Consider the following 13,407-nt stretch of genomic DNA (forward strand, 5'->3'; position numbering starts at 1 on the left):
TTACATTCTTTAATTGTCCCCCTCAATACCAATGCTTCTTCCTGCTTTTCAATTCTTGTCTTTCCCCCCTTCGATTCTACCTATGGATCTATTTATGTCCATTTACTGTGTGACAGTTTCTATTCATGTGTCTGAAACAAACTATGAAAAATAGACTGCACTCTTTTCAAACAATGCACTCTTTTCTCATGGACCTCTTGGGCTATGCCTAACTTCTGCCTTTTCCCATCTGTGTTAAATCCAGCAGATAACTATTTTTAGCTTTGACTTTTATCAGACAAAATCTAGCAGACTACAACATATTTCATTGTCTTGCTTAACTGGGTACTTGCAGTGTTGTGTGATTGCTACCTCTGCTCTAAAAATACCTACAAACTGGATCTTAAGTTTCCACTTTCTTAACAGAGTTTTTTTGCTGGGCCACAGGGCCTTGCATAAGAGGAAATCTTCACTGTTAGTGGAGCAGAAACTTTGGATACAACCTTGAGTCTTTACATAACATTTGGCAGAGAATGTGGTGGTCAAAGACTGGTGGTCTGGTGGTCAAAGTGGGTGCAGGGAGGGGGGACATTCTCATCCATATGAATCAATAAATGAATTTAAAAAAATAGTTTTTCTTGGTAGGAAAAAAGTAATCTCATTTCTTTTCTAAGCAAATTTGGGAGTGTTATAGAGGTCTAAAGAGATGTATGTGATTTTTTCCAAGCAAAATTATGAAGAAAAATTGTTCTGAGAACTATGACCCACAAATTCATTTCAAATCTAGTTGCAATTGCTTCGTCCTTCTTGGAAGAAACAGTCAATGAAACCCCAATTGTACTATCAGCTCTGTGTCCAAACACTAAACTATAGATACCTTGTGGGGACAGATCCACCTACTTTGGGGTTTCAGAATTTTGTATAGCAGCATATATACTAATGGTGCTATATAAATTATAAATACAGCAACAATAAATCAAAAATTACATCACATTAAAGTTTACAAACGCAATCATCTTTATCTTGTTAAAATCAAATAGTTTTAATGGGGGGGGGGGAGAAGGATGACAATTATCCCCTACATTAGTAACTTTGATGGCAGACAACCTATCAGTGGGTAAGTGAAATGGGGCAACCTACAAATATAGCAGGAACATCTGCATATGCGATACAGAAAATTATTTTATAATTAAGAATGAATCCTGTCTATTCACAAGGAACTGACGAGGACTTTAGGAGGCATGGAAAGTTGACAGCAGTTGGGTACTGGTTAAAAGGGAAAGGGAGTGGAGAAACTGACTTCCTCAAGTATTTACAAGTTTACAGCGTCGTGGTTCAGGTTTCCTGATAATTCCCCCCCAACACACACACACACACACACACACACTTCCCCAACATGTCAAAGCATAATGGGCTATATTTCAAGACAAGCATTGATAAATGTCCATTATGAAAATAATGTATTGTGAACTTACCTGGTATTGGGCCATTAGCGCCAAGGGATTGTTTTGGCTGTTATCAAATGTTAATACATCGAAGACTCCAACACAGTTTACTCGCAACCTTGAACGTTTATAGGAGAACAGGTTAAAAATTCCTTTGCTTTCCTGTTAAATTATTTTTATAGTCTTGATCACAAAATGATTTCAAGACTTCTGTCATCAATATTAATGGCAACTGTTCATCAGGTGTGCTCATGTACACATTGTGATGAATACAAGTTGAGCAAAGAATATATGTATGAACATAAGCAATTGTATACATTCACATGAAGGATCTGAGTAAAAGGGGAGTTTTAAACACCGTTCACTTAATGTGTATCATATATCAAGTGATATCTGAGAACTCATCCATGTATTGTCTGCATAATATACAAAATTCCATTTTTGTTGTCAGTTTGTATACATTTTCTATGCTGCTTATGAAGGTATACTAAGAACTGAACACAGCTTCAGGAAGAACAACAACTTAAAAGTTAAACATGACACTCCCTGACTAAGTTAAGGATGCACACAGGCATAAACGTGCAGCTGCCTTATATTTAGCCAGACCACTCGTCTATTAAGGCCAGTGTTGTCTAGTATGACTGGCAGTGCCTTTCTCCGGGGCTGTAGGTCTTTGATTTGATTCTTCTGATTGAAGATGCAGGGGACCTTCCCCATGCAAAACAGATGTTCTACCATTTAGTCATACCTCCACTTTGCAGAAAACCACACTGAATTCAGTAAGAATATAAAGAGAAGCCAAGGCTATGGCAGCTGGAATCAAGTATCAAAACCAAATAGGTTTCGTCTTATTTCTATTTCTTCTGCTTGACTGCAATGCATTAATTGGGATCAAGATCACATATTCCCTCACATCTGCTTCTATATGTGCAAAACGTCTCCCAACCATCCACCTACAGCTTAGCACTGCCCAGACCTCATTACAGGAGCAGGGAGAATTGACCCACAATGGGCATATGCAAGGCAACCCTGCAACCCCTGCCTAATTCCTTTAGCACAGCTCACTGGCAAACTAAAGACCTGCACATGCACTTACCTTATATCACATCTGCAATAATGCTAGCAGTCTCTGTGTACATATGCCCTCATTGTCAACAACATAATAGCAAAAGATGGATTGTTACCTTGTTTTACCCGTTACCAGAATCTTTGTGGGGTCCATTACTCGACAGGCCAATCCTGCTGTATGAATGGTCCGTAACGCAGAGCTGAGCTGCACGATGTAGGCCCAAATCAAAGATTCAGGTAACAACCCAGCATGTTGCCGGGGTAGAGGTCCATCGTGTTGACCTATCACCAGAATCACAGAACAAACATGCACTTCAAAGCTTGTTTCACTGTGATTAATGCTAAAAATTAGCATAAACTAATTTTAAATGCTCAATAACAGATACCATAATCTGCTTTATCTGAAATAACCACATGACTTTTATCGCAACTTTAACATTAATTTTTTAAAAAATACACAATACAAAGATAGTATTATTGGTTAGCTATAATCTCATTGCATCAAAAAGAAAGCAAAATGTACAACTATTCTCTCACATAACACATTAAAATCAGCCCAAGACCGTACAATATTTTGTTCTGTGTTTCTAGAGAATATTAAAAATTTCCTATAATACCAACTCACGCAAATATACTAACTCCTCTCCAAATCAGCTACAAAATAAAACAATGCATGACCCAATGCATTTGGAATGTTGCCAATTCTTTCCTAGAGTATCTATTTGAAGTTTGACCATAACCATCTGATAGTTTTGCAATGAATCAACCACTTAATTCAGAAAATAATTCATTCTCTAAGCAACTTATTCAGCACTAACAAATATTGATGCACAATTGTCATTTCCTTTCAAATGAATCTAGGATATCAGATTAATATGGGTTGCGAAAAGGATGCTTTTACCTTAGCAGAACACACAGTGAATAGAAAGGCAGTGACAGAGAACCAAGATTTGAAATTTCTCCAACTTTAAAAACGGGTGTAGCACGTAAGTGCAAAGAGCTGCCTTCTTTTCAAAATTTACCTTGCAATGCAAAGACATGTTTCTCATTATGCAACACTTACTGCAAATACACAAAAACTGCCTGGGCTTCAGCAGCTGAAATATCCAAAGGTGTTCAGATGGGGCATACTGATGGTGTATTGCCCACACTTGAAGTAGCATTTTCTGAAGCTGTGTTCTTTTTCAACTTGACAAAAAAGGCATTGATTGTTTTAATACTTTTATATAAGCTGCATTAACTGAAGGAACACAGTGACTCTAAAAATACTTTAGTAACTTGCAAAGTATTCTCTAATGCTTTCAGTCTGCAGTAAACCTGTGGGAAAAGTAATCAACATGCAAAATCCAAAAGACATAAACACATCCCATATTTTACAGAAAAATGTATTACGATGAAAAGTTAAGGTGCAAGAGTTATTTTACGTTAACACCGAAGTGTAATGATGCTTTTAAGAATTTGTACATCATTTTCATTTAAACTGTAGCTTCTGTTTTTTATACAAGGCTGTTATTGTTTTGTAATTTTGCTGAGGCCTAATGCCAAGACAATAAAATGTAATGATAGATTTTGCTTGGTGATGAATTTTAGATTGTCTGATTTCTGACCCAGATGTTCCACTTCCTAGCCCAAACTGCTAACCTTTGCAAACTTGGATGAATACAGCTGCAATTATGGAAATTGTCAAGTGATTGGGTTGGATCCTATGCAAAAATTTCTGTTTGTGCTAGTGCTCTTGTGATAGCAGAAAAATAAGAAAAAGACTGAGAGCTGCTTTCACTAAGTCAAATTTATTGTATCTCCACTTGTTTCCATTTGTGCATGCTATTGTGCAACCAATGTATGAGCATTACAAAATATATGGGGAGGAGACAAGCACCAGGTGTTGTACAAGGTCTTGCACAAGCAGAACTGTGCAGAATCCTTTTTTTCACTTGCGCATCACTGGATCCAAGCCATTAGTTTTAAGATGCAAGTAATCTCATTTATGTTCCATTTTTGCTCTGCTCTGGGATTCAATAAACAGAATCTTTTGTTAAGCAGATCAAAAATGCCACTACTATATGCCCACAGGAGGAGGAGATATCTAGTTGAATGGGACCATCTGAGAAAGAACTGTTTCAAATTAGCAAGCAGGATTACAGAAATATATTTGTGCACAGGTGTTCAGAACAGAAATAAACCCAGTTTGTTACGCCTTTATTCATCTGTCAAAAAAAGAGCTACTCTATACCACATCCTTACAATAATATGGCGGAATGTGTTAGCAAATGACACAGCAAAACAAATTAAAAAAAGGGTAACCACACTGTGAAAGTAGAATGCAGTGTGTAAAAACAGCCATGTAACCACAATTCTCTCTCTTCAACTGTCAGATGCTAGTTTTACTAACGACACACAAAAGATTTCTTAAACAAGAAGTTTTAAGACGCTACATACTATAATGCTGGCTATAGAACATAAGCACTGAATATACACACGCACACAGATTCTTATCCTCATAAACTTCACCCTTAGTTCCACAAATATCCCTAAATATCTCAAATATTCTTAATTACTCCTTGGTTCATGTACTACTGTAAGTAACAGGTATAACGTTATCAACATTTATCAGCTAGAAAACTATTCTAAAGGTTCTTTTGCACTCTCTTCCCAACCTGTCTCTTGTATACATCAGACGAAGAAATGCTGAAGTATGATGACATGCACTAGTTACTTCTAGCCTATTTTCAGGCAAATTCCTTTCTGAGGAATCAGCTAGATCTCTCCCAATTTTATTGAATATTAGAAAACTACCCAATGGCCTTAATGACACCAGCAGGTATAAGAAGAGGAAAGAAGTCAACATAACCCCAACATCTTCCTGCCATGAGTCAGTTTGCAATTCACCCCCATCTAGAACAGGAAATATGCAGCTGTGGGGGACTAGTACATACTGTAACAACAGGGAGCACCATATTACTGCATTATAAACAGAACAGCTTGAGTTGAATATAACAAAACTATGTATAAGGAAATGTCATGAGATTTCAGACATTTCTTCTTCTTTTGACTATTAATTTGTCTTACCCCACTTTCTTTTTGTGAAATAGGCATCAGCACTAGGATCGTTGAAGTGTCTGCTCATCATAGTCTCTCCTCCCGCGTGGAAATCATATGCAAACACAAGAGCTTAAAAAACACACATACACAAACACAGAGTCCAATTAGGTATGCAATTGATGGAAGTCTTCCAATGTAATCAGTCAACATTTAAATACCAGAAGCTTACAATGTTCTCCAAATGCTTTTGTGGTGAATACTTCTCGTAACGTTACGATATTTGAGTGCTGGATTTTTTTCCACATGTCAACCAACACCATGCACTTTGTGTTAACAAGACGGAAACCTGAAAAAATGAAGAAAAAAAATTCATTATTCAAAGAAAGAATCTCAAACTCCCAAAGAGATCTTTTCACACTGGTTCTGAAAATACTGAGCTGCCACCAACAGAGGCGCACCACAATAAACTTTTTGTTTGTTCATAACCTACTCTATGGATTGTTAGTTGGGCCATTTTCCAGTTGCTTATTTTTAAAGGAATTATTTTGTTTGAAATCCAATTCTTGATTTATTACACAGAAAAGCACAAGCATTTTAGGCTTACGTATATGTAGCACTGAAATTTTAAAAGACGACAACTTATGATTTCCCTCACCATGTATCCTCCGAAGGCAATATGGCAGATCATCTTTGCTATTTACAGCTTTGTAGCATGATGTTATGTACCCAAAGTTGCTTGTTTTCTGTATCCGATTGGGTGGTGGCAGTGGTTCTAAAGGGAAAAGGCTGTGGTAGCTGTCAACTTCTGTTGGGACAGCTAAACCAGTTTACAGAAATACATTAGACACTACTTTCAATTGTAAAGAAAACAGTTATTACAGAGACAGAAAAGAAAACCAATCAGATGTCAAAACAACACACACTATTGTTTTAGAGGGCTGTCAAAGTTAGAATTTTGCAATTATCATTTAATACAAATTATTTTATGGCTTTCACACAAAGTCTTTTGCCTTAGGAAAGACCTACGTTTTTAATATTAAAAAGTGTTAACACACAAGCTGCATTGTCTATTCTATAAATGGAGAAGAGGTATAGTTGGTGAAAGAGAAACTTCAGAACATAAAAAAAATCTTTAAATCAATTAGATATACGTTGAGAACAAAACGCTGCCACTAAGACATCATCTTTATAAAGTAGGATCCTAAACTTCACTCCATAGATGGGGCACGTGGGGGGGGGGGACTATCAACCCCTGCATCATGAATGATACAACACAGTCTCAAAAACCTGCAATTCCCATGACAAGCAGATGTTATAAAGATTCAGAGGTCCAGCCTAACCCTTTCACAACTGATACTTTACCACACACAGAACCCCAAACCTGTGCTTTAGGAAATCCAATTATCTTGCATTAACATAACATGGGGCTTGATGAAGGAATTTTGCCCAATTCCCCTCCTTACTACAGGCACCATCCCACATATAACATGGCAAGGGCTCTTTCGAAAAGGTCAGGGGATTCTTAAGTTTTGCCATGAGAAAATTAGGCCTTGAAGAGCTTTGGACTATAGTCAGAGGTGATATGGTCACATCTTGCTCATTTGTTTAAAGAAAGTTCAACTATTAGAGCACAGAAATATTCCCTAACTGGTAAAAAAGCTTTAATGTTGACTTTTGGAACATTTAGATGCAAGTCCCATGCAACTGATTTATCATTGTAGCTTTAAAATCAGGAGTACAGTAAGCAGCACCCACGAAGTAGCACCAACGATCTACAGAATCACCATGCATGAAATACCGAGCAGCACTTTTTCATGTTGACTGTGGATTGCTTATAAATTTGTCTAAAACCCGATAGTGTTTGGACTACAGAGACTGGCACAGAGGCTACCCCTTCCTGAAGCTTAAAAACCCTTCCATGTGACAATTCCTTAATGAATATCACAAATTACTGGAAATGTTATGTTAGAGATCGCACAGAAGCACATTGTAGATGAGTTTAACTTATGATCCAGTCCATGAAAAGTTAAAAAAGTAGAAAGAAACCCAAACTTAGGCTTTATGCTACTACAAAAAATGAAACCATGGAAGAGTTAGCATAGAAGACAAACATTAAACTTTGATACTGGAAAATCATGCTAACTGTGCAGTTATTAAATAGTTGCTGAATATTTTTGCTTCAGTAGAGTTTTAATAAATGTAGTAGTAGAATTACATAACTAAGCACGTGAAAGGAAAACCCCCATCAAGTTTAGAAATGCAACTAGGATTCAGGCGTTTGGTTACTTACAAGGCATGTCTGCTTGGTCTATCTGAGCCATCGTAATTAAGTGTCTGTTGATCAGCTCCTACAGGAACAGATTTTGCACTCTTACAGATCAAGATATGGAGATGCAGTTTGCTTTTTCATACATACTTTAAGTCACAACACCATAGAAACAAGAGTCCAGGAAAGAGACTATCAGGTCTAACCCACACAGAAGAAGAAGTTCTACAGCATTCCTGAATAGGGTTAGAAGTACTCTTAAAAATCTCTATAGTTGGAACCCATGTAAACTAGTGCAATCAAACTTGTTCTTGAAAGGCCTCCACAGAAATTCCACAACAATCTTCCAGGCAATGCGTCCCAATGTTTTATCACCCAAACAATCAGAAAGTTCTCCCTAAAGATGGGACTAAACACTTCTGCCTACAGTTTTGAGTTCGTTAGTTCTTGTCCTCGTACTTTATGCTGAAGACAATCCTCACTTAAAGACCCCTCTCAATCTTTTCAATATTAGATGTCTAACACTTTTTTCAATCTTCAGTCCTATGACTCACTAGATGACTAAACATTTTTGATGCTGGGCCTCTTCTTTCCAGCGTCTCCTTGCCATTCTGGAAATGCACTGAGTACAGTATTTCAAAAGCCATACTAAAGCCAAGTACAGTGCAGAAGCACCCTCCCATTCCTCCTCTGAAATTGCTTTATCAATGTATATTCTACTATGGTCATTGGTTTCCTCACAATGTTAGACTGCCGAGACATATTCAGTTTGTCTTTAATTAGGAGTCTTAATACTTTTTACACAATATCATGTGCTAGAAAGGTATTCCTTGGGTAACAATTTGTTCCTACCAAATACAGGACTTGCATTATTAAAATTCTGAATTATATATATTCCAGTCTTCCCAAATATATACATTTACAAGGATCTGAGGATTATGGAAAACACTTTCAATTTAAGAAGTGAGGCATGGAAGACAAATCAAACTATGCAGGTGTGTCAGAGCAAAAACCAAATTCACCTGGCATCCCAATCCTAAAGATAATCAGGTATACTGAATGTGACAAACCAAGGGGCTAAGCTTCCTTAATCAGTACTGTCCCCATCATGGGTGGCTTTCAAATACTCATCTCGTGGCAGAGATTCACAACATATTTGTTGTAAATAGATTCATCATATGCTCTTTGTTAGCACATGGTCAGGAATCTTTTAAAAAGGGCATGCAAAGATGAAGAAATGAAGTGGATGGTAAGCCCACTGGCTAGAACTGATTCTGCAAAGACTTATGCTTCCCAAAAGAGAAATTGGTGAGAATAATCTCAGAGGTTCTTTCATAACCAAATTTCTCTGTAAAAGAATACCACAGTAGCTCTGTACATAAACGTTTATATTTACATCTCTTTTCAGACTTAAAGTCAACTGATGATTAAAATCCATGTGGTGTTGCAAGGCATAGCAAATGATGTATGAACTCTTACATGTTTTTCTCAAATACAATGACTAAGAAAGAGCATGCAGTAAGTAAATCAAAGTACTACAGGCTGTTAAAATCTGTGTTATGGAGTATTCCAGATTTAAATGCACTTAATAGCATATGCATCTCTTAAAAACAGTCATTTCAGTTTTAACACATCTATGGCACCCATTAATGTATCTTACCTACTTCCTCAGAAATGCATATCATTGTTTTAATGGTTCAGACTTGTACACCACTGTGTGAATTCTTTGAATAGAAAAGCAGTATAGAGTTGTTACAAATAAAGAAACGAGATCGGTTACAATCGCTCTGTATTGCACAACGACGCACCTGTCTGAGTTCATCCGCCATAAAGAAGGAAGGTGCATTTGCTTTTGGCTGCATGTAAGCAACGTGAGGTGCTGTGGGAGGATAAATGTGATAGTTTGGGAATACCTAGTAGAATCAAGGTTAGAAAGAACACTGTTGAGAGCATGGAAAGTTTAGAACAACAAAACATTTTTACAGTTCTTTAAACTGGTCCTACAATGAGGTGAGACATTAGGGCCCAAGACTTGAGGGGAGTAAGTTTGAGTCTGACTTCTTTTGCCAGTTACAGCAAATTCACACATAAATAGGAGACCAGCACATCATGCTGAGGAGTTCGAAACTGATGCACCTACTGTCACCCACAGCACTGCTAGTCCTGCAGACCCCTTCAGCACAACCAGACTGAAAGCATGACTCCATGTAAATGTATGAGAATTCCAAATTTACTCTGCAGTACCCAATACTTCTTTGCCCTCACAGTGCCTGTCTCCGCATGGAAGTTTCTGTAAATCGGCCAGAATTGCTCATAGCTGCCACAGGGGGCTGCTTAAACCATGGCCAAATATGGGCAGGCAACTGAGAAACATACAACATCTCCTTAATTCATTAGAGAAAATGTGTCTTCCAGACTGATGAGTCTTCACTCAATCTGCTGCAGACAAAAACCCACGCATGGAAATGGGACATACTAGGTTGCTTCTTGCTTCTCTTTATACTACTATCTATGTGCTTTAGCAAGAGAGACAAATCTTACCGCAACTTCTCTGGAAAGAACCTCTAAATGTTTACATGGGAACTCGTATCTTAAACTTGTCACAGTTGCCCTAACCTTATGAAAGGTCTGATTGGAGTCATTTTTCCCATTACCAATAACTCCTAAACTTTTATATCAATTATTGAATTATGTTAATAGTTTACCTTTCCAATCCTTAGTAATCTCTGCATGTAATTGGGGTGACTGTGCATGTAACTGGAATAAATGTTAGGGTGAATGTTTAAGACCAAACAAGTTGGCGTGTGTGGCATTTTAAAATCATATTCTAAGTAAATTGAATTTGTGCCATTGAACTGGTGTACCTTTTCACCACAGGCAGCTTGTTTAAATGAAACTCATCTCCAGTGTGATTCCTGAGCAGAGTTCCTGCATGATCCCACCCCACACTCCTGCCTTTGGGGGGGGGGTAATCTGTGATTTGGGGAGAGGAAGGGCTGCAAATTCATGCTTCTTTAGTAAAAAAAAAAAATAAAGACTCAAGTTTTCAATTCCATAAGCAAGTTTGTATGGGAAAGTATGCAATCAGCATCCTCGCTAGAAGACAAAACAAGATGAAACATGACAACAGCCCAAATGTGCATGGAGGTTTCACTGTACCTGAACAAATTATTAGCAGATTCATCTTAAGCATGCAATCACCTTGTGTGAACAGCAATTGCTCCTATGTAAAAAAACATCTAGATGGCAAGCTACCCAAATCACCTGTGCAGCCAGCCATGCTATATTGCTAGCTGCACAAATGGCTAGGAGTCAGGACTGATCACCGCCACATAGGGGTGGGGGGTACGCTTGTTTCTTTATGGGAACAACAGCCCTGAAAAAACAGAAAGACAACAACTGTACATGCAACCTAACACGTAAATACTCTTCACTGCCATCTCACCTAAGCCCCAGATTCCAGAGAATGAATCTGTGTCCTCCTTCCTTTGCAGGTTACTCAGAATAAGTAGCCCATCCTGCTACTTCCCCTAGTAAACAGCATTTACTTATAAGTAAACACAGGAAAAGGTGTTAGACTCAGACCATTGGTCCACTTAGCCCAGTAATGTCCACTCTAATTCTTTACAGTCTCAAGCAGTTATTTTTTCAGCTCTACTGCCTGTAAACCTATAATTGAGAACACTAAGCACCTTCTATGTCACAGCTTATATACTGAGCCATAGAACTATGGGGCTTCCCCAAGCTGCTCTTTGCAAGCAAGCAGAGAGAAGAATGCTTTAGAGGAAAGAGGAGAACACAGCTTCTTTTTCTAAATGGTGAACAACTAATATATATTTGGGCAGGGCTTTTTTTCTGGGGAAAGAGGTGGGGGAACTCAGTGGGTTGCACTCAGAGAAAATGGTCACATGGCTGGTGGCCCCGCCCCCTGATCTCCAGACAGAGGGGAGTTGAGATTGCCCTCTGTGCCGCTGAGCGGCGCAGAGGGCAATCTCAACTCCCCTCTGTCTGGAGATCAGGGGGCGGGGCCACCAGCCATGTGACCATTTTCAAGAGGTTCCGGAACTCCATTCCACCGCATTCCCCCAGAAAAAAAGCCCTGCATTTGGGAGGGGGGAGGAGTTCAAATTAACACCCCACAGTTTTGATTATTTAAAATCTATTTTATGGACTAAGCAGACATCCTCACAGTAAAGCTAAAAGCTTACCATTCCAGTTAGAGGTGCTGGAGTTGTATCAGTATAGAAATAGGTTGTGCCTCCCACAGTTTCCTTCTGAATCACCTGACCAGCAGCTGGGGGCTGGGAGACGGCGTTAGTTACAGGAGTAGAGGCACTAGTAGGCACCATATAATTTGCTGGGTTTGGTGTGTGACTTCTTCGCCTAGGAGCAGGTGACGTGTGAGGAGTAATTTTGGGGGAATGAAGAGGAGAAGATCCTGCTGACAGTGACATTCCTTATGAAAAGGAAAGAAAAAAGACTTACAGGTAAAAAGGTATTTGTTCCTATAGACTCCAAGGCTTGAAAAACAATTCACTACCAAGCGGATAAAGACAAGCCAATTTTCTTCAGCTAACAGCAGATGCACATACCATTTATTACTAAAGAATTCATTTTATATGTAAGATTCAAATAAAATATATCCATAAATATAGTAACTGACAGAAAACAGTAGAATGGATGCTGTACCACATTCACCATTTTCAGTTTGCTCTGCGCTTGATGGAAAACCATCAGCACCAAGCATTTATAAGCGCTTGCAAGTTATTCAGGTTATAACTCCACCTAACTGTGATACAGCACCCTCACTATGGTAGAGAAGATTCAAAGCTGTGCGTGGACCTTTGCCACTGTCTTTTTAAAAGCTAAAACATCTTCCAAGCTAGTTCACATAAAACATGGTGATTTGAGGAAGCCAAATATGGTAGTATATTATAGAACTAATTAAATACATTACAAATTAAATCAATCAAGAAAATTAAGAATTACCTGACGATCCAGTTGCAACTATCTTTCTGAATGAGTTAAAGACCAATACTGAAAACTGTAACAAAGAATTTGTAACAAACTTGTGAACTGAAATCTAACCAATCTGTTGACAACTGGGTTCTTCTAGTACTGGAACAATGTAATTTTTTGTTATTTTCCCTACTGTAAAATTGTTACATTTACTGTACATGTATGTATATTCTGCACTTCTCTGAATCTTATGGGAGACATACCTGGTTTCTGTTTCACGTGTAGGGATAGAGTGAGTGTCTATGTGTGTTATGTGCTGTCAAGTCACTTCTGACTTATGGCAACCCTATGAACCCTCCACAGCACATGCTCTGAATGAAGAAGACCCCAAGTTCTAACTGACTTTGATTTGTCAAAGGATATTTCTTTGATGAACATTCTAACCTCTCAGCATTGCAGTAATGTCCAAGATATCCAACAGCCTGAGATTTCAAACTCTCTGGTCAATCCATCTACTATCTTGGACTTTTCCCAGTCATCTGACGTTATACAGCAAGCGCATGATATGCGGTCACCTCAGAAGTCCATTGATGCTTCCATTGCTTTTAGGTCTCTTCTTTACTAAACTTTCATGTACTTTTCTGTCTG

At 38.3% G+C, this 13,407-nt stretch overlaps 1 protein-coding gene across 3 annotated transcripts in view; it reads right to left on the minus strand.

The window, feature by feature from the left end:
- Positions 1-13,407, minus strand: part of PAN3 (poly(A) specific ribonuclease subunit PAN3) — a 74,641-nt gene that overhangs the window by 13,363 nt on the left and 47,871 nt on the right. For all 3 annotated transcript variants that reach the window (XM_054973056.1, XM_054973055.1, XM_054973057.1), the window contains 8 exons: positions 12,009-12,256; positions 9,609-9,713; positions 7,825-7,882; positions 6,190-6,351; positions 5,764-5,880; positions 5,562-5,663; positions 2,609-2,774; positions 1,455-1,542 (listed from right to left, as the gene is read on the minus strand). In XM_054973056.1, the coding sequence (XP_054829031.1) occupies positions 1,455-1,542; positions 2,609-2,774; positions 5,562-5,663; positions 5,764-5,880; positions 6,190-6,351; positions 7,825-7,882; positions 9,609-9,713; positions 12,009-12,256 (1,046 nt within the window). The remainder of the gene's footprint in view (positions 1-1,454; positions 1,543-2,608; positions 2,775-5,561; positions 5,664-5,763; positions 5,881-6,189; positions 6,352-7,824; positions 7,883-9,608; positions 9,714-12,008; positions 12,257-13,407) is intronic.

Source organism: Eublepharis macularius, chromosome 3, assembly GCF_028583425.1.
Source record: "Eublepharis macularius isolate TG4126 chromosome 3, MPM_Emac_v1.0, whole genome shotgun sequence".
Lineage (NCBI taxonomy): Eukaryota > Metazoa > Chordata > Lepidosauria > Squamata > Eublepharidae > Eublepharis > Eublepharis macularius.